The 25,189-nt window shown below is 43.9% G+C and overlaps 1 protein-coding gene across 2 annotated transcripts in view; it reads right to left on the bottom strand.

Annotated features, from left to right (window-relative positions):
• Nucleotides 1-15,954, bottom strand: part of pex5lb (peroxisomal biogenesis factor 5-like b) — a 31,515-nt gene extending 15,561 nt beyond the window's left edge. The window contains exons 1-8 of one of the 2 annotated variants that reach the window (XM_079648563.1): nucleotides 15,588-15,954; nucleotides 8,508-8,613; nucleotides 7,013-7,201; nucleotides 5,800-5,902; nucleotides 5,474-5,558; nucleotides 4,854-4,952; nucleotides 2,564-2,677; nucleotides 761-904 (exon numbers count right to left, since the gene is read on the bottom strand). In XM_079648563.1, coding sequence (XP_079504689.1) covers nucleotides 761-904; nucleotides 2,564-2,677; nucleotides 4,854-4,952; nucleotides 5,474-5,558; nucleotides 5,800-5,902; nucleotides 7,013-7,201; nucleotides 8,508-8,613; nucleotides 15,588-15,590 — 843 coding nt within the window. In that variant the 5' untranslated portion in view covers nucleotides 15,591-15,954. Of the gene's footprint in view, nucleotides 1-760; nucleotides 908-2,563; nucleotides 2,678-4,853; nucleotides 4,953-5,473; nucleotides 5,559-5,799; nucleotides 5,903-7,012; nucleotides 7,202-8,507; nucleotides 8,614-15,587 lie in introns of both variants that reach the window. The other variant, XM_079648562.1, reaches the window with a different exon arrangement.
• Nucleotides 15,955-25,189: the final 9,235 nt, after the last annotated feature.

Raw genomic sequence — 25,189 nt, 5'->3', positions numbered from 1 at the left:
GTGGGGTCTCATCACCTTCAGGGTCCCATCAGGACTCTGTGAGCTGGAGACCCTCCTCTACACCTCTATCAGAACACTGTGGGGTCTCATCACCTCCAGGGTCCCATCAGGACTCTGTGAGCTGGAGACCCTCCTCTACACCTCTATCAGAACACTCTGGGGTCTCATCACCTCCAGGGTCCCATCAGGACTCTGTGAGCTGGAGACCCTCCTCTACACCTCTATCAGAACACTGTGGGGTCTCATCACCTCCAGGGTCCCATCAGGACTCTGTGAGCTGGAGAGCCTCCTCTACACCTCTATCAGAACACTGTGGGGTCTCATCACCTCCAGGGTCCCATCAGGACTCTGTGAGCTGCAAACAGGAAGACAGCTTTCACAAAAACAGAAACAGGAACGCATTCCTGCCGACTGCAATAACTCTGATAGCACATCTCCTCTGGAGGACTCTCTGTACATTTTACATTTACGTTCAATCTAATGTTTAATAATCCATTCCTTGCACAATGAATGTATATATAATATCCTGCTTGTATTTTCTTACAGTAAATGTGTGTTTCCACATGTATATTTTTTACTTTTTTAATGCTATTTTATTTTTATTTGAGACGTTTACATTTTGGATTGTTCATTTCTACTCTTAATTTCTCTAATGTGCCTTCTCTTTTTGTGCTGCTCTAATGCAAACCTTTCCCTCATTGGGATCAATAAGTACTCCTGATCTTATCTCATGAGAAAGCAGCGATGCGTTCAGGTTCACCTCGGAGTCCTGGGGGTCCTGCTGGATGGCCGCCTCCAACAGCAGCACGGCGGCGTTCAGGTCGCCCCCCCGAGCTTTGTCCTGGCCCTCGGTGAAGGCGCTGGGCGTCTCTCTGTACGGGTTGTTGGCCTGGAACACGTACACCTGCTGCAGAGAAACACCTGTGAGGAACAGGTACACCTGCTGTAGAGAAACACCTGTGAGGAACAGGTACACCTGCTGCAGAGAAACACCTGTGAGGAACAGGTACACCTGCTGCAGAGAAACACCTGTGAGGAACAGGTACACCTGCTGCAGAGAAACACCTGTGAGGAACAGGTACACCTGCTGCAGAGGAACACCTGGTGAGGAACAGGTACACCTGCTGCAGAGAAACACCTGTGAGGAACAGGTACACCTGCTGCAGAGAAACACCTGTGAAGAACAGGTAGACCTGCTGCAGAGAAACACCTGTGAGGAACAGGTACACCTGCTGCAGAGGAACACCTGGTGAGGAACAGGTACACCTGCTGCAGAGAAACACCTGTGAGGAACAGGTACACCTGCTGCAGAGAAACACCTGTGAAGAACAGGTACACCTGCTGCAGAGAAACACCTGTGAGGAACAGGTACACCTGCTGCAGAGGAACACCTGGTGAGGAACAGGTACACCTGCTGCAGAGAAACACCTGGTGAGGAACAGGTACACCTGCTGCAGAGAAACACCTGTGAGGAACAGGTACACCTGCTGCAGAGAAACACCTGTGAGGAGCAGGTACACCTGCTGCAGAGAAACACCTGTGAGGAACAGGTACACCTGCTGCAGAGGAACACCTGTGAGGAACAGGTACACCTGCTGCAGAGAAACACCTGGTGAGGAACACGTACACCTGCTGCAGAGAAACACCTGGTGAGGAACACGTACACCTGCTGCAGAGAAACACCTGTGAGGAACAGGTAGACCTGCTGCAGAGAAACACCTGTGAGGAACAGGTACACCTGCTGCAGAGGAACACCTGTGAGGAACAGGTACACCTGCTGCAGAGGAACACCTGTGAGGCACAGCTGCTGCAGAGAAACACCTGTGAGGAACAGGTACACCTGCTGCAGAGAAACACCTGTGAGGAACAGCTGCTGCAGAGAAACACCTGTGAGGAACAGGTACACCTGCTGCAGAGAAACACCTATAAGGAACAGGTACACCTGCTGCAGAGAAACACCTATAAGGAACAGGTACACCTGCTGCAGAGAAACACCTATAAGGAACAGGTACACCTGCTGCAGAGAAACACCTATAAGGAACAGGTACACCTGCTGCAGAGGAACACCTGTGAGGAACAGCTGCTGCAGAGAAACACCTGTGAGGAACACCTGTGAGGAACACCTGTGAGGAACACCTGGTGAGGAACACCTGTGAGGAACACCTGTGAGGAACACCTGTGAGGAACAGCTGCTGCAGAGAAACACCTGGTGAGGAACACCTGGTGAGGAACACCTGGAGAGGAACACCTGGTGAGGAACACCTGTGAGGAACACCTGTGAGGAACACCTGGTGAGAAACAACGAAATCCTCACAGAGAACACTCTGAAGGTCACGATGGTTTATCACTTCATTCGTCCCACAACGGGAAATTTACAACGTTACAGCAAGAAGTGGAAAGCAGGTCAAAGGACTCAATGATTAAGAGTTAGCTAACTTCCACCTGTGATATAAAACACACATTAGAATAGAATGAAAATAAAGACCAACACGTAAAGTAAAATGGTGAGGTGTGGAGACAGCAAAGTGTTGGGACCTCTAGTTTATAGAGTGTTTGAACGTACCCTCTCCACGGGTGGGGCGGTGGGGGGGGGCGGGGCCTCAGACTCCTCCAGCCAGTTCCTGCGAGCGAGCTCCTCCCACTCCGCCTGCATCTTATCCCAGAACTCTGTGTCCGACTGGGGCAGAAGTGCTGCGTTAGTTAGTGCTGCGTTAGTTAATACTGCGTTAGTTAGTGCTGCAATAGTTAGTACTACGTTAGTTAGTACTACGTTAGTTAGTGCTGCGTTAGTTAGTACTGCGTTAGTTAGTGCTGCAATAGTTAGTACTACGTTAGTTAGTACTACGTTAGTTAGTGCTGCGTTAGTTAGTACTGCGTTAGTTAGTGCTGCAATAGTTAGTACTACGTTAGTTAGTACTACGTTAGTTAGTACTGCGTTAGTTAGTACTGCGTTAGTTAGTGCTGCGTTAGTTAATACTGCGTTAGTTAGTGCTGCAATAGTTAGTACTACGTTAGTTAGTACTACGTTAGTTAGTGCTGCGTTAGTTAGTACTGCGTTAGTTAGTGCTGCAATAGTTAGTACTACGTTAGTTAGTACTACGTTAGTTAGTGCTGCGTTAGTTAGTACTGCGTTAGTTAGTGCTGCAATAGTTAGTACTACGTTAGTTAGTACTACGTTAGTTAGTACTGCGTTAGTTAGTACTGCGTTAGTACTGCGTTAGTTAGTACTGCGTTAGTTAGTGCTGCGTTAGTTAGTGCTGCGTTAGTTAGTGCTGCGATAGTTAGTGCTGCGATAGTTAGTACTACGTTAGTTAGTACTACGTTAGTTAGTACTGCGTTAGTTAGTGCTGCGATAGTTAGTACTGTGTTAGTGCTGCGTTAGTTAGTACTGCGTTAGTTAGTACTGCGTTAGTACTGCGTTAGTACTGCGTTAGTTAGTACTGCGTTAGTTAGTGCTGCGTTAGTTAGTGCTGCGTTAGTTAGTGCTGCGTTAGTTAGTGCTGCGATAGTTAGTGCTGCGATAGTTAGTACTACGTTAGTTAGTACTACGTTAGTTAGTACTGCGTTAGTTAGTGCTGCGATAGTTAGTACTACGTTAGTTAGTGCTGCGTTAGTTAGTGCTGCGTTAGTTAGTGCTGCGTTAGTTAGTACTACGTTAGTTAGTACTGCGTTAGTTAGTGCTGCGATAGTTAGTGCTGCGATAGTTAGTACTACGTTAGTTAGTGCTGCGTTAGTTAGTGCTGCGTTAGTTAGTGCTGTGTTAGTTAGTACTACGTTAGTTAGTACTGCGTTAGTTAGTGCTGCGATAGTTAGTGCTGCGATAGTTAGTGCTACGTTAGTTAGTGCTACGTTAGTTAGTGCTGCGTTAGTTAGTGCTGCGTTAGTTAGTACTGCGTTAGTTAGTACTGCGTTAGTTAGTACTGCGTTAGTACTGCGTTAGTACTGCGTTAGTTAGTACTGCGTTAGTACCACGTTAGTTAGTACTGCGTTAGTTAGTATTGTGTTAGTTAGTACTACGATAGTTAGTACTGCGATAGTTAGTACTGCGATAGTTAGTACTGCGTTAGTTAGTACTGCGATAGTTAGTGCTGCGTTAGTTAGTGCTGCGTTAGTTAGTGCTGCATTAGTTAGTGCTGCGTTAGTTAGTACTGCGTTAGTTAGTACTGCGTTAGTACTGCGTTAGTACTGCGTTAGTACTGCGTTAGTTAGTACTGCGTTAGTTAGTGCTGCGTTAGTTAGTGCTGCGTTAGTACTGCGTTAGTTAGTACTGCATTAGTTAGTACTGCGTTAGTGCTGCGTTAGTTAGTACTGCGTTAGTTAGTACTGCGTTAGTACTGCGTTAGTTAGTACTGCATTAGTACTGCGTTAGTTAGTACTGCGTTAGTTAGTACTGCGTTAGTACTGCGTTAGTACTGCGTTAGTTAGTACTGCGTTAGTACTGCGTTAGTTAGTACTGTGTTCATACTGCATTTAAAACTGCAAGAAAATCAAAATGTATTCTGCCTTTTCTCAAGCAGGAAACTGCGTCTTTGAAGTCCACAGGAATGATAATGTTAGATCAACAGATCATGACGCTCACTGATTGGCTGCTTGTTAGTGAAATGCACCCTGGGATTTGTAGTTGATTTCCAGTTTTTTATGTTATATTTTAATAAATGTGTGTTTTAGCTTTTAGTTAAAATATATAATTAACACCATCTGAGGACAGAGAACCGTCACATAGATGTTAAAGCAAAGGGCTTCCATAGAAAGAGGACCTATTGTCACTGTGTGTGTGTGTGTGTGTGTGTGTGTGTGTGTGTGTGTGTGTGTGTGTGTGTGTGTGTGTGTGTGTGTGTGTGTGTGTGTTTTACCTCCACAGCAGCCTTCGCTCTGACAAACTCGTCCTCCAGAGACTCGTCTCCGGTCATCAGGGACCGAGTCCGTCTGTGCTGCCTGGACCCTGCACAGTCCTGCACACACACACACACACACACACACACACACACACACACACACACACACACACACACACACACACACACACACACACACACACACACACACACACACACACACACACACACACACACACACACACACACACACACACACACACACACACACACACACACACACACACACACACACACACACACACACTTCAGTGTGACAGTAGAGACTAACAACAGAAGTTTAAAGGTCTTAGGGTTAGCTGTGTAGCGTCTGTCTGTAGCTGTCAACGAAACGTGAAACGGATAACAAAGACAACATACAAGACTGTGTTCTCTTTATGGATACACACCACACACATTTTAAGTGAGTACACTGCAGTATAAGTACACTGCTGTATAAGTACACTCTTGTATAAGTACACTGCAGTATACGTACACAGTATAAGTACACTGCTGTATAAGTACACTGCAGTATAAGTACACTGCAGTATAAGTACACAGTATAAGTACACTGCAGTATAAGTACACAGTATAAGTACCTGTGTGGCGCTGAAGTCCAGGCCGTCCAGGCTGTGCACGTCAAAGCAGTTTTTTGTCAGCGGGTCAGTTTTAAACTCTGCAGACCTGAAGGACACAGAGAGACAGGGACCAGTCAGAGAGGCACAGCGCCCCCTACAGGCTGCAGTTTGTGTGTGTGTATGTGTGAGTGTGAGTGTGAGTGTGAGTGTGAGTGTGAGTGTGTGTGTATGTGTGTGTGTGTGTGTGTGTGTGTGTGTGTGTGTGTGTGTGTGTGTGTGTGTGTGTGTGTGTGTGTGTGTGTGTGTGTGTGTGTGTGTGTGTGTGTGTGTGTGTGTGTGACACTGACCACAGCAGCTCTCTGGAGGAATGGACTGAGGTGCATCTGTTTCTGCTCCCTCCATCGTCTCCGTCCAGATTCACCTCGTCCCACCCGTTCACAGGAGGAGACACTGCAACAACACATCAACATATCAACACAACATAAACAGAACAACATATCAACACAACAACACAACATCACAACACAACAACATATCAACGCAACAACACCTTGATATTTAATATAATCAGAACTATGAACCCTGACTGAAACACTTTGAGGAAGACATGAAGACATGAAGACATGCAGCTGGAATGACCCAGAGCAGAAGCTCTCTGAGCCAGACGAGAGGAAGGTCTCTGGACAGGAAGTGGGTCCTCATCACACCCCCAGCTCAGAGTACAGCCTTCCTCTCACAGCTGACTGAGTGCAGCTTTTAACTCAATTCATTGAAGACAAACTGAAGCGCTACACTGACGTCATGCGAGTTTGATTTCTTTAAGCTAAAGGCGGTTAATGGGCGTGATGGCGTTCAGTCGTCTCATTTAGACTCTTGTTAGCACAGTGTCTAAAGGCCTCCTGTCCTGCCAAGTGCACTTTCTGATGTCTTCTCACCATGTGTCCCCGGTGTCCCCCCGGTGTCCCCGGTGTGTCCCCCCGGTGTGTCCCCCCGGTGTGTCCCCGGTGTGTCAGGAGACTCACAAAGTGATGTCTCTATATCTGAGACCCATAATATAGCGCTAATAGGAGACCTATAAATCCTCCAGCGGGTATACGAACATCTCTTCAGCTCGTGCTCACCACAGACCTTTCAGCCAGAAACAAATGAATCAATTCTGATTCTATGTCGGGTCACTGACACCCCCCCCCCCCCTGTGTGTCGAGTCAGTTTTTCTCAGACCCCTCCCTCTCTGGTTCCTGCCCCCCCCCTGTGTGTCGGGTCAGTGTTTCTCAGACCCCTCCCTCTCTGGTCCCTGCCCCCCCCCCTGTGTGTCGGGTCAGTGTTTCTCAGACCCCTGCCTCTCTGGTCCCTGCCCCCCCCCCCCTGTGTGTCTGGTCAGTGTTTCTCAGACCCCTCCCTCTCTGGTCCCTGCCCCCCCCCCCCTATGTGTCGGGTCAGTGTTTCTCAGACCCCTCCCTCTCTGGTCCCTGCCCCCCCCCCCCCCCCTATGTGTCGGGTCAGTGTTTCTCAGACCCCTCCCTCTCTGGTCCCTGCCCCCCCTGCGTTTCGGGTCAGTACCTGGATCCAGGGCGACCCTCTCCGGGGTTCTGGGCTCCACCTGGATCAGCTCCGTCTCCTCGGGGTCCGCTCGGCGCCGGGGGCTCCTGGAGACGGCCTTCCTCCTCAGAGGGCTCCTGCGGGGGGGCCGGACCACCACAGGGCCCCCTGGCTCACTGAGGTCCACCAGGTCCAGAGCTGTGGACAGGACTGAGCAGAACCAGCGGGTCAGAATTACTTTATTTATACTGCACTCTTCAAAACAAAGTTATAAAGTGCTTTACATGGATTCAAGGTGTGTGTGTGTGTGTGTGTGTGTGTGTGTGTGTGTGTGTGTGTGTGTGTGTGTGTAGGTGTGTGTAGGTGTGTGTCTGTGTGTGTGTGTGTGTGTGTGTGTGTGTGTGTGTGTGTGTGTAGGTGTGTGTGTGTGTGTGTGTGTAGGTGTGTGTGTGTGTGTGTGTGTAGGTGTGTGTGTGTGTGTGTGTGTGTGTGTGTGTGTGTGTGTGTGTGTGTGTGTGTGTGTGTGTGTGTGTGCGTGTGTGTGTGTGTGTGTGTGTGTGTGTGTGTGTGTGTGTGTGTGTGTGTGTGTTATATAAGGAGAGCTGTAATCAATAGAGTATCATCACAGGTGTATTTAGGTGATGTGTTCCCGGTGTCACAGTGACCTCCAAAACTCCTGCTCCATCTCTCAGATTGAATTTGAAACTCAGAAAAAGCAGCGTGAGGAGGGGGGGGGGGGGGGGGGGGGGGGGGGGGGTGTTAATGAGAGGGAGGAGGTCCTGCTGAGTCAGGCTGACAGATGGGAGGAAGAGAAGGAGGAAGAGGAGGAGGAAGAGGAGGAGGTCACACACCGACAAGGACACCGGAAAAGTTTGGAGGCAAAGACGAAGAAGGAGTTGATCCAGTTGCTCCTATGGTCTGTACACAAGTCCTCTGAGCCTGAAGCCGTCAGCAGCTAAACACTGACACCTGTGGTGGTGACCGGGACTGCTGAAACATTAAGACTGACCTGCACTGTGTCACAAGACTACAGGTGTTTGGGTTCAACATGTAAGAAGTAGAAAGTACAGGTATTTGAGTTCAACATGTAAGAAGTAGAAAGTACAGGTATTTGAGTTCAACATGTGAGAAGTAGAAAGTACAGGTATTTGAGTTCAACATGTAAGAAGTAGAAAGTACAGGTATTTGAGTTCAACATGTAAGAAGTAGAAAGTACAGGTATTTGAGTTCAACATGTAAGAAGTAGAAAGTACAGGTATTTGAGTTCAACATGTAAGAAGTAGAAAGTACAGGTATTTGAGTTCAACATGTAAGAAGTAGAAAGTTCAGGTATTTGAGTTCAAAGTGTAAGAAGTCAAAGTAAAAAGTAGTCAGAAAAATAAGTAGTGGAGTAAAGTACTGATACCAGAAACATGTACTTGAGTACAGTAAGGAAGTATTTGTACTTCCCACCTCTGAATATCATACTCTTCTGAATACATGTACTTTCTACTGAGTATAAGTATGTTGCCCCTACCTGCTGTGTTGGAGGTGGGGGGGCCGTGCTGGGGGGCGTCGCTCCGGGTCTCCGACAGGAAGTCATCGATGGAGGGACTGAGCAGAGGCCGACTCTCCTGCTGCATCTGCACACAAACACTCACTGTACTGTGAAATATACTCGCTGTACTGCAAAGAGGAGATGCAGGTTTGAATCAGGAAAACAGGAAGTGATTCCAACCAATCAACATCCTTTACTGCTTCTTTCCACCATCATGTGACCAACACCTGCAGCGGTTTGAGGCCCAGTTCCAAACCGCCCCCTACACCCTCCCCCCGTCTGTCACACAGAAGTGATCCCCTGCTGAGGGTCCCATCCCGTGGGAACAGCAAACGTGTGAATGAGATTATAACGCGTTATTAAAAACCAGGCAGTTTATAAACAAGAGGTTTTAAAATCAAAAGAGTTTTATTTCAGTCATCTTCTTTCTGTATGTTCCTCATCCCATGTGTGTGAGAGGCTGTTGCTGCAAGGCATTGTGGGAACGCAGGGCAAAGTGACAGTTCGATGTCCGGTCTGAGTGAGGCAGCAGTCGTGTCCTAATCCTAATCCACATGTCACTGGAACATGTTGGGGTTTACCCCGGAGCACGAGACGTTCCAGAAGGAACAGACGTCAAAAGCAGCAGGTCGTCACTGTCAGCTTTTACCTCATTACATATTATTATTTATTTATATATATATAAATACATATATATATTTCATAAAATATTATTTATATTTGTAGTTTTTTGGTTTGCGTTATTCTGTGAGGTGTGTCTCTTTGTTTTGTTTCATTTATATTCTGTAACAAACGGTTCTCCGGTGGGTTAGTGCTGTTTAATGCATTTCCTCGTGTGGACACGTCCAGCAGTTTACTCCACTAGGGGAGAGAGCGGCCCCTCCCACCCTGGACACAAACTGTTCACCCCCTCCCCTCTGGCAGGAGGCTGCGCTCCATCAGGACCAGAACCTCTGTCCACCTGAACAGTTTCTTCCCCTCCGCTACCGGCCTCTTAAACAAGGCCCCCCCCCCACTGACACAACGTAGTCTCTATATGCATCACATTAATGCACACATTTCTTGTTTCATATTTCATAGTTGATATCCAATCATTCATTCATAGCATTCGATTTCACTGTAAATTACTGCTTTATCTTATTGATCTTTAACTATATTTCATTACGGTGTCCTTCAAGATTTTTTGTTTTAAATGAGATTTCTTGTTTTATATTTGATGTCTGCTCTTGCTGTTGCTGCAAGGCGTTGTGGGAACGCAGGGCAAAGTGACAGTTCGATGTCTGCTCCTGCATTTCTACTGCGTTTCCTGCTGCGCCTCGACCACATGTTGTTCCTGCGGTCTCCACTGTCTGCTAGGGCTGTTCCACTTTGGCAACAATCATAATCTCCATTATTTGGGTTAACAATTGATATCACCATTATAAAAAACAATTATTATTATACGCGGGAAGTTACAACGGCTGGGCTGCCATCCACTCGTCCTGCTTCTGCTGCTGTGGAGGCCCGCTTTCACCTATCGTGTGCTGAGGTGCGGAGGAGGATTCGCCGCGGAGGAGCTCCCACGGCTGAAGGCCCGCCATCCACCTGTCTTGGTTCCGCTGTATGAGGCCTGCTCCCACCTGTCGCTGCTGTACGGGGGAGGATCTGCCACGGCTGTTTCTGCTTCTGCTGGTGCGGAGGCCTGATCTGGGGATGCCGAGGAGAAACCGGAGCGCTGTCACACTGCTGCCTCGCCTGCTCCTGTCCCCAGGAACATCGCGGATACTGTGTGCTGGACCGGGGAAATGGCCCATATCGTGATTCTGCTGTACTTATTGAATGTGTTGGACAATGAGAAGATCGCTACTCATCCTGAGAAGTCTACTGGATCCAGGTCTGTTCTACCGCCCGCAGTGGACATCCCCTGTACGGGTTCGGATGGGTTACACAAACCATTACTGGTTGCCTTGTCGCGGACATTCAGTTCAACAAATGTTTGTCTTTCTCACTTGCCTGCTATGATGGTTCTTCAGAACTGTTTTTTTAACTCTAATCTCACTTTTGCGGAGTTTGCTGGTGACTCTAAAACAGTTGACAATGTATGTGTGTTGGTTAAGAGGAAAAGGTGCTTGGTATTTGTATTGTTGTTACTATCAGGGAATGTTCAGCCAAACCCTGGACCGCCCAGTAGCAGCAGTAGTCAGATAGCTACTCCTGCTGGTTTTATTTCTAGGTCTGGGTTGGGATTCATTCACTTAAATGTGCGCAGTCTGTAACCTAAGTTAGATTTTATCTGCATTTGGGCGAGCTCGACTGACGCTGATGTCATTGTCTTATCAGAAACGTGTCTAGATGAATCCATGTTGGCCTCTGACGTCTACTTAATGGTTATAGTGTACATCGCACCGACCGTCCTAAAAAAGGTGGTGGCGTTGCCATTTATGTGAAAAATAAGTTTTGTGTAACCAAGATGGTTTCCAAATCTATTAGTAAACAACTAGAATTTTTTTGTCGTGAATATCGAAGTAGCAAAGGGTCAACAGGTCATGGTGGTGGGCTGCTACAGACCCCCCTCAGCTGGCAAGGACTCTTTATCTTCATTGGCCAAACTTTTATCTCAACTTGACTACAATGAAATAGTGCTGCTTGGAGATTTGAACTGGGACTGGTTAACTGCAGTGTCAGAGGATTTTAAAAACCTGTGTGTCTCTCTGAATGTTACTCAGATTATAGACAGTCCTACTCGCCCTAACATTAAGTCCCTTAATAAATCCTCCCTAATTGATCTCATTCTAACTAATGCTCCCTATAAATACTGATCTGTGGGAGTATTAGTGAATGATCTGAGTGATCACTGTGTTGTATCCACAATTAGGGACACTAAGGTCCAAAAGGTTAAACCTCGTATTATCATTAAGAGAGACATAAAACATTTTGTGGAGCAGGGTTTTGTTCATGACCTGTTTGGGTTTGATTGGGGAAATGGATCTGTGTGCTGACGTAGAAACTGCATGGTCTTATTGTTATCTTGGTTTTATGGAGATCATTGATAGACATGCACCCCTGCGTACATTTAGAGTGAAGGGACGAGACAATCCTTGGTTTTCTGCTGAGCTGTCCAGTCTCCTTCATGAGAGAAACAAGGCCTGGGCAAAGGCTAGGAAATCAGGCTCAGAGGTAGAATGGCTGCGTTTTAGGCAGCTAAGGAATAGCTTCACTTCACATCAAAAGAGCTAAATCAAAGTACTATCTGTCAGTTTCCACAAAGAATCTAAATAATCCTGGAACATTTTGGAAAGCCATTAAATCGTTATCCACCGGTGAGATCCGTAATGAGCTACCTCCGTGCCTCACCACAGCATCTGGCTCTATATCAGACAGGGCCACCATGTTACATTGCTTTAATGAGCATGTTGTGTCCTGTGTCTCTCTGTTTGATTCTGTTTCTAACTCTGCTTCTGTGAACACCCCAATCCGTGACTCTGAACAATGTGGTCTGGAAAACCCTTTCAGTTTTACTCCTTTTACTGTTAATTTTGTTCGTGAAGCTTTAACCAAGTTAGATCCTAAGAAACCGGCTGGCCCGGACAACGTAGAACCTTTCTTTTTAAAGATAGCTGCAGATTTTATTGCTCTTCCTCCCACTACTCTTTTTAACCTCTCCCTCAGCACAAACACAATTCCTAAAGTATGGAAGTCAGCTTATGTCCTGCCTTTGCTAAAAGGAGGGGAGGCAACTATTTTAAATAACTATAGGCCAATCTCTAAATGATCAGTTCTGGCGAAGGTGCTTGAACGCCTAGTGAGTGAACAGGTGAAGGAGTTTTTATGTAAACATGACATCCTGTCTAAACATCAGTCAGGCTTCAGAAAGCAACACAGCACCATCACTGCCACAGTGAAAGAGGTGAATGACATTAAGAGTATCTTAGATAATAAGCAGAGTTGTGCAGCTCTATTTATTGACCTGTCCAAAGCGTTTGATACCGTTGATCATCACATCTTAAAGCAGAGGCTACTCAGTATTGGCATATCCAGCCATGCAGTGGGTGGTTTGTGAACTACCTCTCTGAAAGGTCCCAATGTGTTCACTTTGATGGGCTGTCTTCTGAGTGGTTAAACATTACTAATGGTGTTCCTCAAGGTTCTGTTTTAGGTCCACTTTTATTCTCCATATATATCAACAGCTTAGGTGAAAATGTGGATGAAGCTACTTTACATTTGTATGTGGATGATACCGTGATGTACTGTGCAGGTCCCTCCATTCAGGAGGCTGGTGTTAAATTACAGGCTGTTTTTAACATTATTCAGACTCAGCTCTCTGAACTCAAGCTTCTTTTAAATGTTGATCAAACCAAGGTAATGCTCTTTTCTAAAGCTAAAAAGACACCAGAGCCTGTTTTAGATATTGTTACTACGCAAGGAATAAAACTTGAAGTGGTTACCTGTTACAGATACCTTGGTATCTGGCTTGATGATTGTCTCTCTTTTAAACTTCATGTCAATAACCTGCTTAGAAAGCTGAGGGTTATGCTAGGTTTCTTCTACAGGAACAAGTCCTGTTTCTCTCTTGAGGCCAGGAAAAGGCTCTGTGACCTTTTGACCTGTGCTGGACTATGGTGATCTGATCTATATGAATGCACCTGCCCATTGCCTGGTCAAGTTAGATGCTGCGTATCACAGCGCTCTGAGATGTGTGACAAACTGTAAAGCATTAACCCATCACTGTACCCTGTGTGCAAGGGCTGGTTTGCCTTCACTAACTGTACGGAGGCTCAGTCACTGATACATGTTCATATATAAAGCCATGTTAGGGAAACTTCCATCTTACATCTGCTCCCTGATCTCACGGTGAATTGTAAGTGGCTACTGCCTGAGATCGAATGCTGTGGTTGTATTAAATGTGCCAACTGCTAGGACTGTCTTAGGGAATACAGCTTTTAGATGCGCAGCTCCTCTAACTTGGAACAGTTTGCAAAAGGAATGGAAGTTGAGCAGTTTGGTTCCATTACATGTTTTTAAAGCAAGGATAGATGCTATCCAATCGGAAACTGTTGGTATCTGTAAATGCTACTCGCTATACAAACTGTAGTCAATGTAAATATGCCGTATGATGTCCTCTTTGTTTTTCTGTCATGTTTGTATTCATGTTGGAACCTACTTGCAGCAGGTCATCATTGAAAAAGAGGTCAATGATCTCAACGGGTTTTCACCTGAATAAATAAAGGTTTTGAATTGAATTGAATTCATTTACTTTGAAAACATCCATTATTGGAAAAAAAATGGAACGGTTTGTTTGTAGCAGTTGATTACCCTGAAAGTAAATTCAACTGAAAAATACATTAAAAAAAAATAATAATCCTTTATTTCGATGTTGTTTTCATAATCGTTGCAAGCCAACATCGTAATTGCGATTACATTACGATGAATTGAGCAGCCCGACTGTCTGCACCACAGACCAGTGACAACGCCATCAGGAGGAGCAGAGAGGAACTTCACCTCTCCTGTTGGATGGTCACAGCTGTTCAGAGGAAGGTCTGATGTTTTCTGTGTGTGTGTGTGTGTGTGTGTGTGTGTGTGTGCGCGCGCGTGTGTGTGTGTGTGTGTGTGTGTGTGTGTGTGTGTGTGTGTGTGTGTGTGTGTGTGTGTGTGTGTGTGTGTGTGTGTGTGTGTGTGTGTGTGTGTGTGTGTGTGTGTGTGTGTGTGTGTGCTCTAAAAATAACCTGCTGTTATGCTGAGTACACACTCTTCCATCAGAGTCCCAGCAGAGAAACCAACACTGTCATCATCCTCACACATCCGGCTGCTTGAGCAAGTATACAGTATATATTTATATAAATACATATATCAGTGAAATCAAGAATCTATTGAATCAGTTCTTCTACATCGACAGGCAGAGACGTGCAAAGTGTGTCCTATCATATCTATATCTATATATATATATATCTATATCTATATATATATATAGATATATCTATATCTATATATATATATATATATACAAAAACAGTTTTACAATTTCTAATCATGCACATTTGTTTACCATTTCCATCCCTTCAAAGACATGTTATATTCAGTATAAAATACATATTGTATATTCATTTTATACTGTTTGAATTGCTGCTGTAATTAACAATTCGTTCAAATGTGATGCCGTGTGATGCGTTCATGTGCACTCAGTAAAACGGAGCGCTGGTGAAAACTGTGCCAAGGTTAGCGTGGTGCTGACGGAGGAATATTTCAGATATTTATATCCTCCCAGGATCCTGCAGCTCCACGGCTAATCAATCTTTTATGAGACGCACACGCTCACGCACGCGCACCCGCACGCACGCGCGCACACACACACACACACACACACACACACACACTCAGTTGAGCTGCCTCTCATTATGGATTAATCTGCAGATTATTTGATAGATTAATGGTTTGGTGTTTAAAATGTCAGAGAATATTTTACAAGTTGTTCGCAGTTTGTCAGATCACAGGGTGATGAGTTCAAAGGTCCAAAGATACTAACTTTAATGTTATTTTATTAAGAATATTATATGTATTACATCCTATGATTACATCTCTGTACTACCAGCTGTCAACAGAAATCTAAATAATACCAGGAAATTAAATAAAATAAAACCTGGTTGGGCTGATTTTACTTAACGTTGTTGTCTTAGTTTCTAAAAAGTGACAATTTTTGAATATTATTATAGTTTTCTATCTGTGTTTGTGTTTGTGTTTGTTTCACTTTTAAATCTGCACCACGACACCAAGTCCAACTCCTCGTACATGTCAACCTACCTGGTGATAAACCTGGTTCTGATTCTGGTTCTGATCAATATATCCTTTACGTCTTGTAAACATGTGTTGGTTCTGATCATTATATCCTGACACACTGACTGAACCCCAGCAGACATGTGGATGGGTTTCTAAATTATATAAATGCTGAGCCTGCAGGACCAGGACCCTCTCCGTCCCACAGACAGCAGGACCAGGACCCTCTCCGTCCCACAGACAGCCAATCAGAGCCCAGTATTAATCAAGAAGCATGCAACAATAAAGATAAACGCATATGACTCGACTCACCATGTACTAAGCGCTCCTCCGGAGGCAGACAGAGGAGGACAGAAGCACCGGGTGCATGTCTCGTTGCTCCGCCGCCAGCAGCGCACCTCAGCCCGGCTGCAGAGATCAGCTCTCCCCCATGGACGGCCGGGGGTCTCTCTCACGGTGCCTCACAGCCGGGGAATGAAGCCGATATCCGGACAGCCTCCGGACCGCAGCACGCCGAAGATCCGCAGCTACACCGGGAATCGGTTCTGCTGTGGGCGAGGGGGAGGGGCGGGGCTAAAACACATTCGAGGAGAGCCGAGTAAAGCCGAGGAGAGAGAGGAGAGAGGGGAGGAGAGAGGAGAGAGGAGGAGGAGTCATCCACCGGGGGAAAGCGTTGTTTATCCTTTCCTAAATGTGAATGTTTCCTTTGTTTGAAAGTGTTTCTGAAACAAAGACACACCTTCACTTTCTGACCTTCTCATTTCTTTTTTCTCCTCGTGCGGGATCCATAAAGAATCGACTCTGACCCAACGACTGATACAGACTGACGGACATTAAACAATAAACGCCCTGTTTTGAATAGTGAAATTAAATCATTCAAGTCATGTGATCAATCATTTAATGCAGGGGTGGGGAACCTCCGTCCCCCGGGCCGCATACGGCCCGCGAGACAATTTGATACGGCCCTCGAGGTAACACACGCAAAAAAGAAAACAAATTAAGAAATCTAGAAAGAATTAAACAAGCGAATGCCTGTTTTTCCTGGCCAAGGTCAGGGTCCTTGAACACAACACGAGCCTAACGTGTCATCACGTGGTATATGTCTCGTCCAAGCGGCAAAACTCTGGGGAAGAGCCGGGACGCCAATGCGGAAGTGCCTCAAACTGCAGTTCATCTAGTGGCCAGTAGGAGCAGTCAGCAGAAGGGAGCAATTTCCATAGACCCCAATGTTAAAATGCCCAACTTTAGAGCAGAATTAAACATGTTTACATCATGGTTCAAAAAACCATATTCTCTGTATAGTTAGATCCCCCCTTCATGAATATGGATTGGGGGGGCTCAATTTTTTTCTCAACTCACCCGTTTAATTAATATTAAGCCTTAAAGCTTTTGCATAAATTAGGGCGTGGTCACTTTGATGGACATGTACATGCCTCACGGCTCGTCCACACTACAGCTTCAAAAAAAGCTCGCCGGCGGGCGCGTCTGAAGCTCGACCAACAACCAATCACATGACTCTCCCGCCCCTGACACAGAAGCAGCGGTTTGATTGGCTAGAGCTTATACTGGCATATGATTTGATTGGCTGACGCTTCCACCGAAAGCTTCAGAAGCTTCAAAAGTTGAACATTGCTCAACTTTTGCTGAAACGCCAGGAAAGCTCCGCTCTGCTACCCACAATTCAGTTCGGCGAAAAGCGAGGCAACGTGACGTCACCCCATTCAAAGTGAATGGGCAGACGCGTTGGAAAGCGTTTTTGAAGCTGTCGAAGCTCTAGTGTGGACGGGCCGTCACTGTCACAGCCACTTGTCCACTCTGCTAGGCTAGCTTCGGTTCATGTTCATTTACAAACTCTTCAACTACAACAGTAGTTATATTTAAAAACATGTTAGAAGGCCTCACAAAATACTTTAATGTAAATTAAAATCGAAATGTGAAGGAATGTGTGTACAACAAAATACATCCTTACGAAATACGAAACCGGAAACAGACGTAGGCAAGATCCTCAGCTCGATTTAGCCGCAAAGCACGCTGGGATTTGGTGTTTATGCGATGTGAAATCCGAAAACATATTTTAAAAATAAAATAATACATTATTCCCAGTGTGCTTGCTTTTCTCTTTGGAGGTCATCACATAGCAACATTGTAATACACGGTTCGGCTGCATTACATATTACATATCTGCCATAGTTCTCTATTTATAGAGTCCTGATGAGAAGACCTTTGGACAAACAGGAAGAACTGCCGCCAACACTGAAAACGTGACGTGGATCATAAATATATCAGCAATGAAACAACATCTTACATTTCTTTTCACACAATACGTCTCTTTGCAGGATCAAAAGGGCGACTGTGGCTGTGAGGTAGTGTGGTCGTCTTTCAACCAGAAGGTTGTGGGTTCGATCCCAGCCCATGCAGTCAACATGTCGATGTATCCTTGGGCAAGATACTTAACCCTGAGTTGCTCCCGATGGCATGGCCAACGGTGTGTGAATGTTAGGTCCTAGAGTAAGGTACACTGCTCTGTATGAATGGGTTCGAATGGGTGAATGACATGTAGTATGTAAAGCGCTTTGAGTTTGATTTTGTCTTAAAGACTGGATAAAGCGCTATATAAGTACAGTCCATTTACCATTTACCATCAACACTAATTCGGCTGACTTTTATAATTTATCCAATTGGTAGATAGGCTGTATTTACACCATAAACGTGCACAGCTGATAGAAAGGGACACCTGGTGGTTAAAGCGCGTTATTGCATTTTTATTATTTGTATTATTAGATATTAATAGGATCCCTATAAAGTATATTCATGACTCGTTATTCTCTACTAATAGTTAAATAAAGACTGTATATAATGACTATTTTGAACATCCCTTTCAAGATTTCAAGATTTTCTAAGGTTTATTGACATATCATAGACACAACTACGGTGTATTTGTATTTGTATTTATTTATAGAAGGACCATGCATACAACAACATTAATCTCAGCAAAGAGAAGAGATGCACTATGCCAGATTATAGCTAATAGCTCATTTCCATCTGTGGTCCTCAGGCAGGTTCATAACAATCAATAAACACTTAATAACATTACATGATTTCTATCAATCAAACCATTTCAAACCTGATTTAAGCACAGCTCAATACATTAATACATACTTGAAATACACTTACATGATCTGCTTAAACCAGTGCTTAAACAGAGCAATGTTAACTATGTTGAAGCACTTATTTTAACTGATATTATACATATGTATTATACTCTTATAAGATGTATGTAGATAGTATAAGAAATGTGCACAATATGACAGTTTAATGGTGGAGGTATTCACACATATTGATACAGTAGATGTCTTGTAATGCACTGTTGAGGAACCTGCGACCCAAGTTTTTCATTCATTGCATAACTACACCAGTTGTGTATAAACGGATGCTGTGGTTCCACAGCAACGTTACATTCATAATCAAACGAGACAATCTGCAAGAGAATTAGCTATTTTTTATTATTCTTAATGCTTGTCATTTACACGTTAATAAAATAAAAATAAGTAGGCTACCGATACATTGTGAACAATCAGAATCAGAATCAGAATACCTTTATTAGTCCCACAGAGGGGACATTTGCATCGTTACAGCATTAAAGAGCCACAGACAGCTTAATGTTACATATGTTAAAAAAGTAATAAGTTATGATATAATAAAAAATATAATAAAAAAAAAAAACTTTTCAAAATACAAATCCTGTAAAAGTTCTTAGGATTTAGCAGCCAGGTATATATTACACAGTTATTAATGGCATATGTATATAATGTATATATTGCACATATAGCACATATTGCACATAGTTTGATGGTATTTAACAGCAGCAAGTTACACAATTTACAAAATGCAAAACAAATAAAATAAAATTGTGGCGATGTTCAGCTTAATAAGCCTTGTTCAACATAATTTCTTTAGCTAATACTACAGTGGGCTGCAGGTGAACCAAGTCCGCGTTTCGCTGCATTCCTTGATCTCCAGTTATAACGCCGGCTGGAGCTAGCCCCCTGCGGCTCCGTTAGCTCCGGCGGCCACCACTGGGATAATTTGGTCCCCTTTTAACATTTGCTCCTGTTTAGCATTATGGGCGTCATAGCCATAGACTATACAATTCTTACCCAAGGCTGTTACATAAACTAAACTGTGTATATATATATCAAGTACAGTAACTACAACTAGCTAACGTTGTAGCCTAGCAGAGTGGACAAGTTGCTGTTAGCTGACGGTCAGGCACGTACCTGTCCATCAAAGTGACCACGCCCTAATTTATGCAAAAACGTTAAGACCTGATATAAATAAAAGGGCCGCGTTATAAAACAATTCACTCGAGAATTCATGAGGATGAAGGTGGAGTCTAACTATATCCCGAATAATTTGTATTGCATCCAGGGGTAGAAACATGTTTATTTCTGCTGTAAAGTTGGCCATTTTAACATGGGGGTCTATGGAAATTGATCCTTTCTGCAGTCAGCGCTTATCGGCCAATAGATGAACTGCAGTTTGTGGCACTTTCTTATTGGCCTCCCCAACCCAGTCACACAAAAAAACGTGTAATAACTACGTTAGTCCACAACTTAGGACGTAGTATTTCTACAAAAACGCCTCTGAAATTGTAAGATCCCTACATTTGTTTTCACCATTCATTCCAACGGCTGGCGTCTATGTCACGTGATCTTCACATTTCTCCCTGCAGCGAAAAAAAACATGGCCGACCTTCGTTTTATTCTCGGTGGAAAAAGCCTATTTTAAAGTTAGTTTGGCCATTAAAATGCGTTTTGATGTCATTTGATGCGAGAAATATGAGTTGTTATTTCAGATGATGTGTGCAGTGGATGCACATGATCTTTAGTTTGCTAGTTATTACGAAGATTACTTCAGGTAATTGTGTCTATACAACGTTTTCATTGTTACCAAGGTGGTTGCTAGGGACGCTGCTATCGATATTATTTCTGTTATGTTGTGTAACTGTTTAATGGTGTTATCTTTATTGCTACCCCCTTCCCCGTCAATGTATAGTGTTGGTCCACAGCGCAAACGTATTAGTTTAACAAAATCCACATCTAAAATTGTGGCATAGATACGTTATTTTCCCCTGTGGAATTCCAGTCTCACATCTCACATCACATCACATCGTCATTAACAAATACCGGAAACAGACCGAAAACACTTTATTCCGAGTGTGCTTGCTTTTCTCTTTGAAAGTCATCACATAACAGCATTGTAATACACGGTTCGGCTGCTTTACATATCACATATCTGCCGTAGTTCTCTATTTATAGAGTCCTGATGAGAAGACTTCTAGAGAAAGAGGAGGAACTGCCGCCAACACTGAAAACGTGACGTGGATCATAAATATATCAGCAATTAAACAACATCTTACATTTCTTTTCACACAACACATCTCCTCGAAGTATCAAAACTAATTCGGCTGACTTTTATATTTGACTTTTATAGTGTTGGTCCACAGCGCAAACGTATTAGTTTAACAAAATCCACATCTAAAATTGTGGCATAGATACGTTATTTTCCCCATTTTTATTTGTTCACACACAAAATCAATAGTTATACTGATTGTCCCCAGGACCGTCTCCAGCTTAGAATTCCCCAGATTACTGGAAATATCATGATGGAGTTTTTTCACTTCAGTCAAAATATTCATGTGTATGCTGTTTTTGACACAAAGATGCATTACATCTACAGACAGAGCATACAATGAGAGCACATGATACACTTTTGGTGTTTGTTTCATTTCTTCGGTAATGTTACAGAATGTTTCAGAAAATGAAGATTCCAGGACCACTTTAAATGTTTTGTTTACAATCGTTTCCCAATGACCAGGAATAGTACTGCCAGAACGAACGATATCCAAAATGTCTTCCAGTTTACAAACTTCAGCCGTTCTGTTTACACGGGGATCACTATTCACTCTGTTTTCGATCGTCCTCATCACCACACTTATTAAAAGGGTATTGACTACATTCTGATCAATATATACCGAGCGTTTTGCATAGTAGTTCCCCATTTTTATTTTACTTGAAAGAAAAGTCAAAGTATCGAAAAAAAAATAAAAGAAATCCCCGGGCTGGTTATTAGTCTTCTTCTTCTCCATACAACTCGGTAAGGATATTGTGGAGTCTCTCCTTGAGGCGTCTGCAGTTTTTGAGATTGTGCAGAAAAGCCTCCGAAGCGCGTCGGATCCTCATCCTCGCAGATGCCTTTATCAATAAGACTCTGGTCGATCTCAGTAGTGAAGTCGCTGAGCCAGAGTCTTTTCATTAACGCGTTATAATTGTTTCTGAATAAAAAATCGGGCATGTCATTCAGACAATCGTGTTGCCTCTGGCCGGGGTGACTAACTCGGCATCCATTGTATATTTCTTCTCTGGACCGATGCATCACCCCCTCCAGAATATCAACCAACTCCGATTTCACTGTGTCCATAAACAGAGACGTCTTGGCCCCAGAAGTAACATCAGCAGCAGTAGTAGTAGTACTGCAAGATTCGGGTGTCCAGAATGGTGGTGATGATGGTAGTCCAGGAGTTTGTTCCTGGCTGCAACTCGCGGGGGGTGGGACTTGGTTTTTCTCAGATCCATGGCTAGTTTTCAACGGTCGTCTTAGTGGGGTCCTTAGTTTTAGATGATTTGCTGAGTGGAGGGTGGGACTTATTGCGTTGAATGGGGGGAGTCATCTGTAGAATTGAAAGTTTTTTAAAAGTTCTTTAAGCTTTGTAGGTTTTTCATCTATCATTTCCCACCAAGCAGCAAGAGGTCAAATGTAAGAATAAGTTATAGTTTGTCATGATTTTACGGACAAAGTCAAAATATTAAGATATTCCAGGGGAACCAACTCGAATATAATGTTGCGCCAGCCTTTGAGAGATGGGACCTGATCCTTAGTCCACTGTAATCAAATATTTTTCCTAGCAGCAAAAGTAAGGACATTATATAATCTTCTGTTCGCAGCAGTAGGTAGTGATTTGACGGGTAGACCTACAATCAAAGACAGCGGGTCCATATCTAAATGTCGATGAAATATCTTCTCCATTTCAACTAATATGTCAGACCAATATTTCTGAAGTTTGCAGCATGACCAGAAGCAATGGGTCAGGGTTCCTATTTCTGTTCTACATTTCAGACGCATGGGGGAGAGGGAGGGGTTAAAACAGTGCCTGCGATTAGGGGATACATGTATCCTGTGTATAATTCTCAGCTGTATTGCTTTTGCTCTGGCACATATGGATATCTTTTTGGCATAATTCCAGACATCTTCCCATGTCTCCTCATCGATAGTCACTGACAATTCCCTCTCCCAAGCCCCTTTGACTCTTTGCGTATTATTAGGAGTCATGCCTCGCATTACTTCATAAAACAAATTGAGAGACAATCTCCCTGGTTGACGGTACAGGAATTTCTCAATGACAGATACCTCCCTGTGATCTATAAGGGTTGTATTCTTGGTGATATAATGCCTGATCTGCAAAAAACGAAAGAAGTCTCTGGAGCTGATACTTTGTCCTCAATTGATCAAATGACATGAGACAACTGTCATTGAACAAGTCCCCCAATTTAGTTAAGCCTTTGTTACGTCACTGCTGAAAGCTAGGGTCCATTTCTCCGGGCAAAAAGTCTAGGTTGTTGGTTATCGGGGTGAAAATGGAAGTCAATTGGAGCCTCCCTTCCATACGGCGAGATGACCGCCATGCTTTCAAAGCATTGATTGTGATTGGGTTGGTACATCTTTCTTTTTTGTTTTTAAAACTCCCAAAATACAGTAAGTCCTGAACAGCACATTTTGATAATGAGGATTCAATATCCAACCATGTAGAAGAGACATCATTCTTTATCCATTGAGATATTGCTGTCAGGTGAGCACAGAGCTGATACACTTTCATATTTGGCAGGTCTAAGCCACCCATAGAGCCAGGCAGCTGCAGTACAGACATTTGTTCCATATGAAAGAGCTAAGCCAGCTGTTCAGATCCTTAAGCACCCTGTTTGAAAAATACATTCATTTTAATCAGAGCTATTCGCCCAAGCCAGGAGAAGCACCAATCCATCTATAGATCAAAGGCCTGAATAACGTTCAAAAGACGTCTTACGTTGTTTGTAGAATCACAGCCTTTTATAAAACCAGTTTGCTCCTCTCTAATTAGTTTATGCAAAAGGTCCTCCAAACGAGCTGCTAGAATCTTAGAAAGCAATTTCCGGTCTACATTCAAGAGTGCTATTGGCCTGTAGGAGGCGCAAGATTCTGGGCATTTCCCCTTTTTTAATATAAGAGATATGTTTGCTTCTCTCAAATGAATGATGAAGCATTTCGAGTAATGGTTCTAGAAGCAGGCTGCTAAATTCTTTATAACATTCACAGGTTAGTCCATCTGGTCCTGGTGACTTTCCACTCTGGAGATTTTTAATGGCATTGATAAGTTCCTCTTTTGTGATTGGGCCATTAAGGAGACTTCTTTGTTCCTCTGATATTGTTGGAAGACTAATCTTAGCAAACAAGTCCTCCATTAAAGGAGGCGCGTCACTTGTCTACTCTGAACAATACAAATCCGTCTAAAATGTTTTGAAGCAGTCATTTATTATGGCTTGTGAGATCAACGATCTCTTTTTCAAGGGAGACCTGCACATACAAACAACAGAAAACAAAAAGGACATCATACAACATTCACAATGACAGGTATCAAATAACATTTCATCTATCCGAGCTTTAAAAAGATGCAGGGGAACCAAAATGCTCAGTTTCAGTTCTTTTTGCAGAGTGTTCCAAGCTGGAACAGTCCTGGGATCTCAGGCAATAGCTACTTCACTCTCTGTGAGATCAGAGAGCAGATATAAGGTGGTAGTTTACCCAGCATGGCTTTATAAATGAACGTGTACCAGTGACTGAGCCTCCGTACAGTGAGTGAAGGCAGACCTGCCCTGGCAGACAGGGTACAGTGATGGGTTAATACTTTACAGTTTGTCACAAATCTCAGCTTTCTAAGCAGATTATTGACCTGAAAGTGAGACAATCATCAAGCCAGATACCAAGGTATTTGCAACAGGTAACCACTTCAATTACTTTTCCATACGTAGTAACAATATCTAAAGTGGTCTCCGGTGTCTTTTTGGCATTACTTTGGTTCTATCAACATTTAAAAGAAGCTTTAGTTCAGCGAGCTGAGTCTGAATAATGTTAAAAACAGCCTGTAATTTAACACCAGCCTCCTGAATGGAGGGACCTGCACAGTACATCACGGGATCATCCGCATACAAATGTAAAGTAGCTTCATCCACATTTTCACCAAAGCTGTTGATGTAGATGGAGAATAAAAGTGGACCTAAAACAGAACCTTGAGGAACACCATTAGTAATGTTTAACCACTCAGAAGACAGCCCATCAAAGTGAACACATTGGGACCATTCAGAGAGGTAGTTCACAAACCATTCAGAGAGGTAGTTCACAAACCATTCAGAGAGGTAGTTCACAAACCTTTCAGAGAGGTAGTTCACAAACCATTCAGAGAGGTAGTTCACAAACCTTTCAGAGAGGTAGTTCACAAACCATTCAGAGAGGTAGTTCACAAACCTTTCAGAGAGGTAGTTCACAAACCTTTCAGAGAGGTAGTACACAAACCATTCAGAGAGGTAGTACACAAACCTTTCAGAGAGGTAGTTCACAAACCTTTCAGAGAGGTAGTTCACAAACCATTCAGAGAGGTAGTTCACAAACCACCCCACTGCATGGCTGGATATGCCCATACTGGCCAGCCTCTGCTTCAAGATATGATGATCGACGGTATCGAAAGCTTTGGAAAGATCAATCCAGTCTGTCTGCGATGTCCACGGGGTAAATCCTCTTCAGCACAGCACAGCAGCACACGACAG

Source organism: Notothenia rossii (assembly GCF_949606895.1).
Source record: "Notothenia rossii genome assembly, chromosome: 9".
Taxonomy (NCBI): Eukaryota; Metazoa; Chordata; class Actinopteri; order Perciformes; family Nototheniidae; genus Notothenia; species Notothenia rossii.
This window is presented reverse-complemented; position numbering and strand designations above follow the sequence as displayed.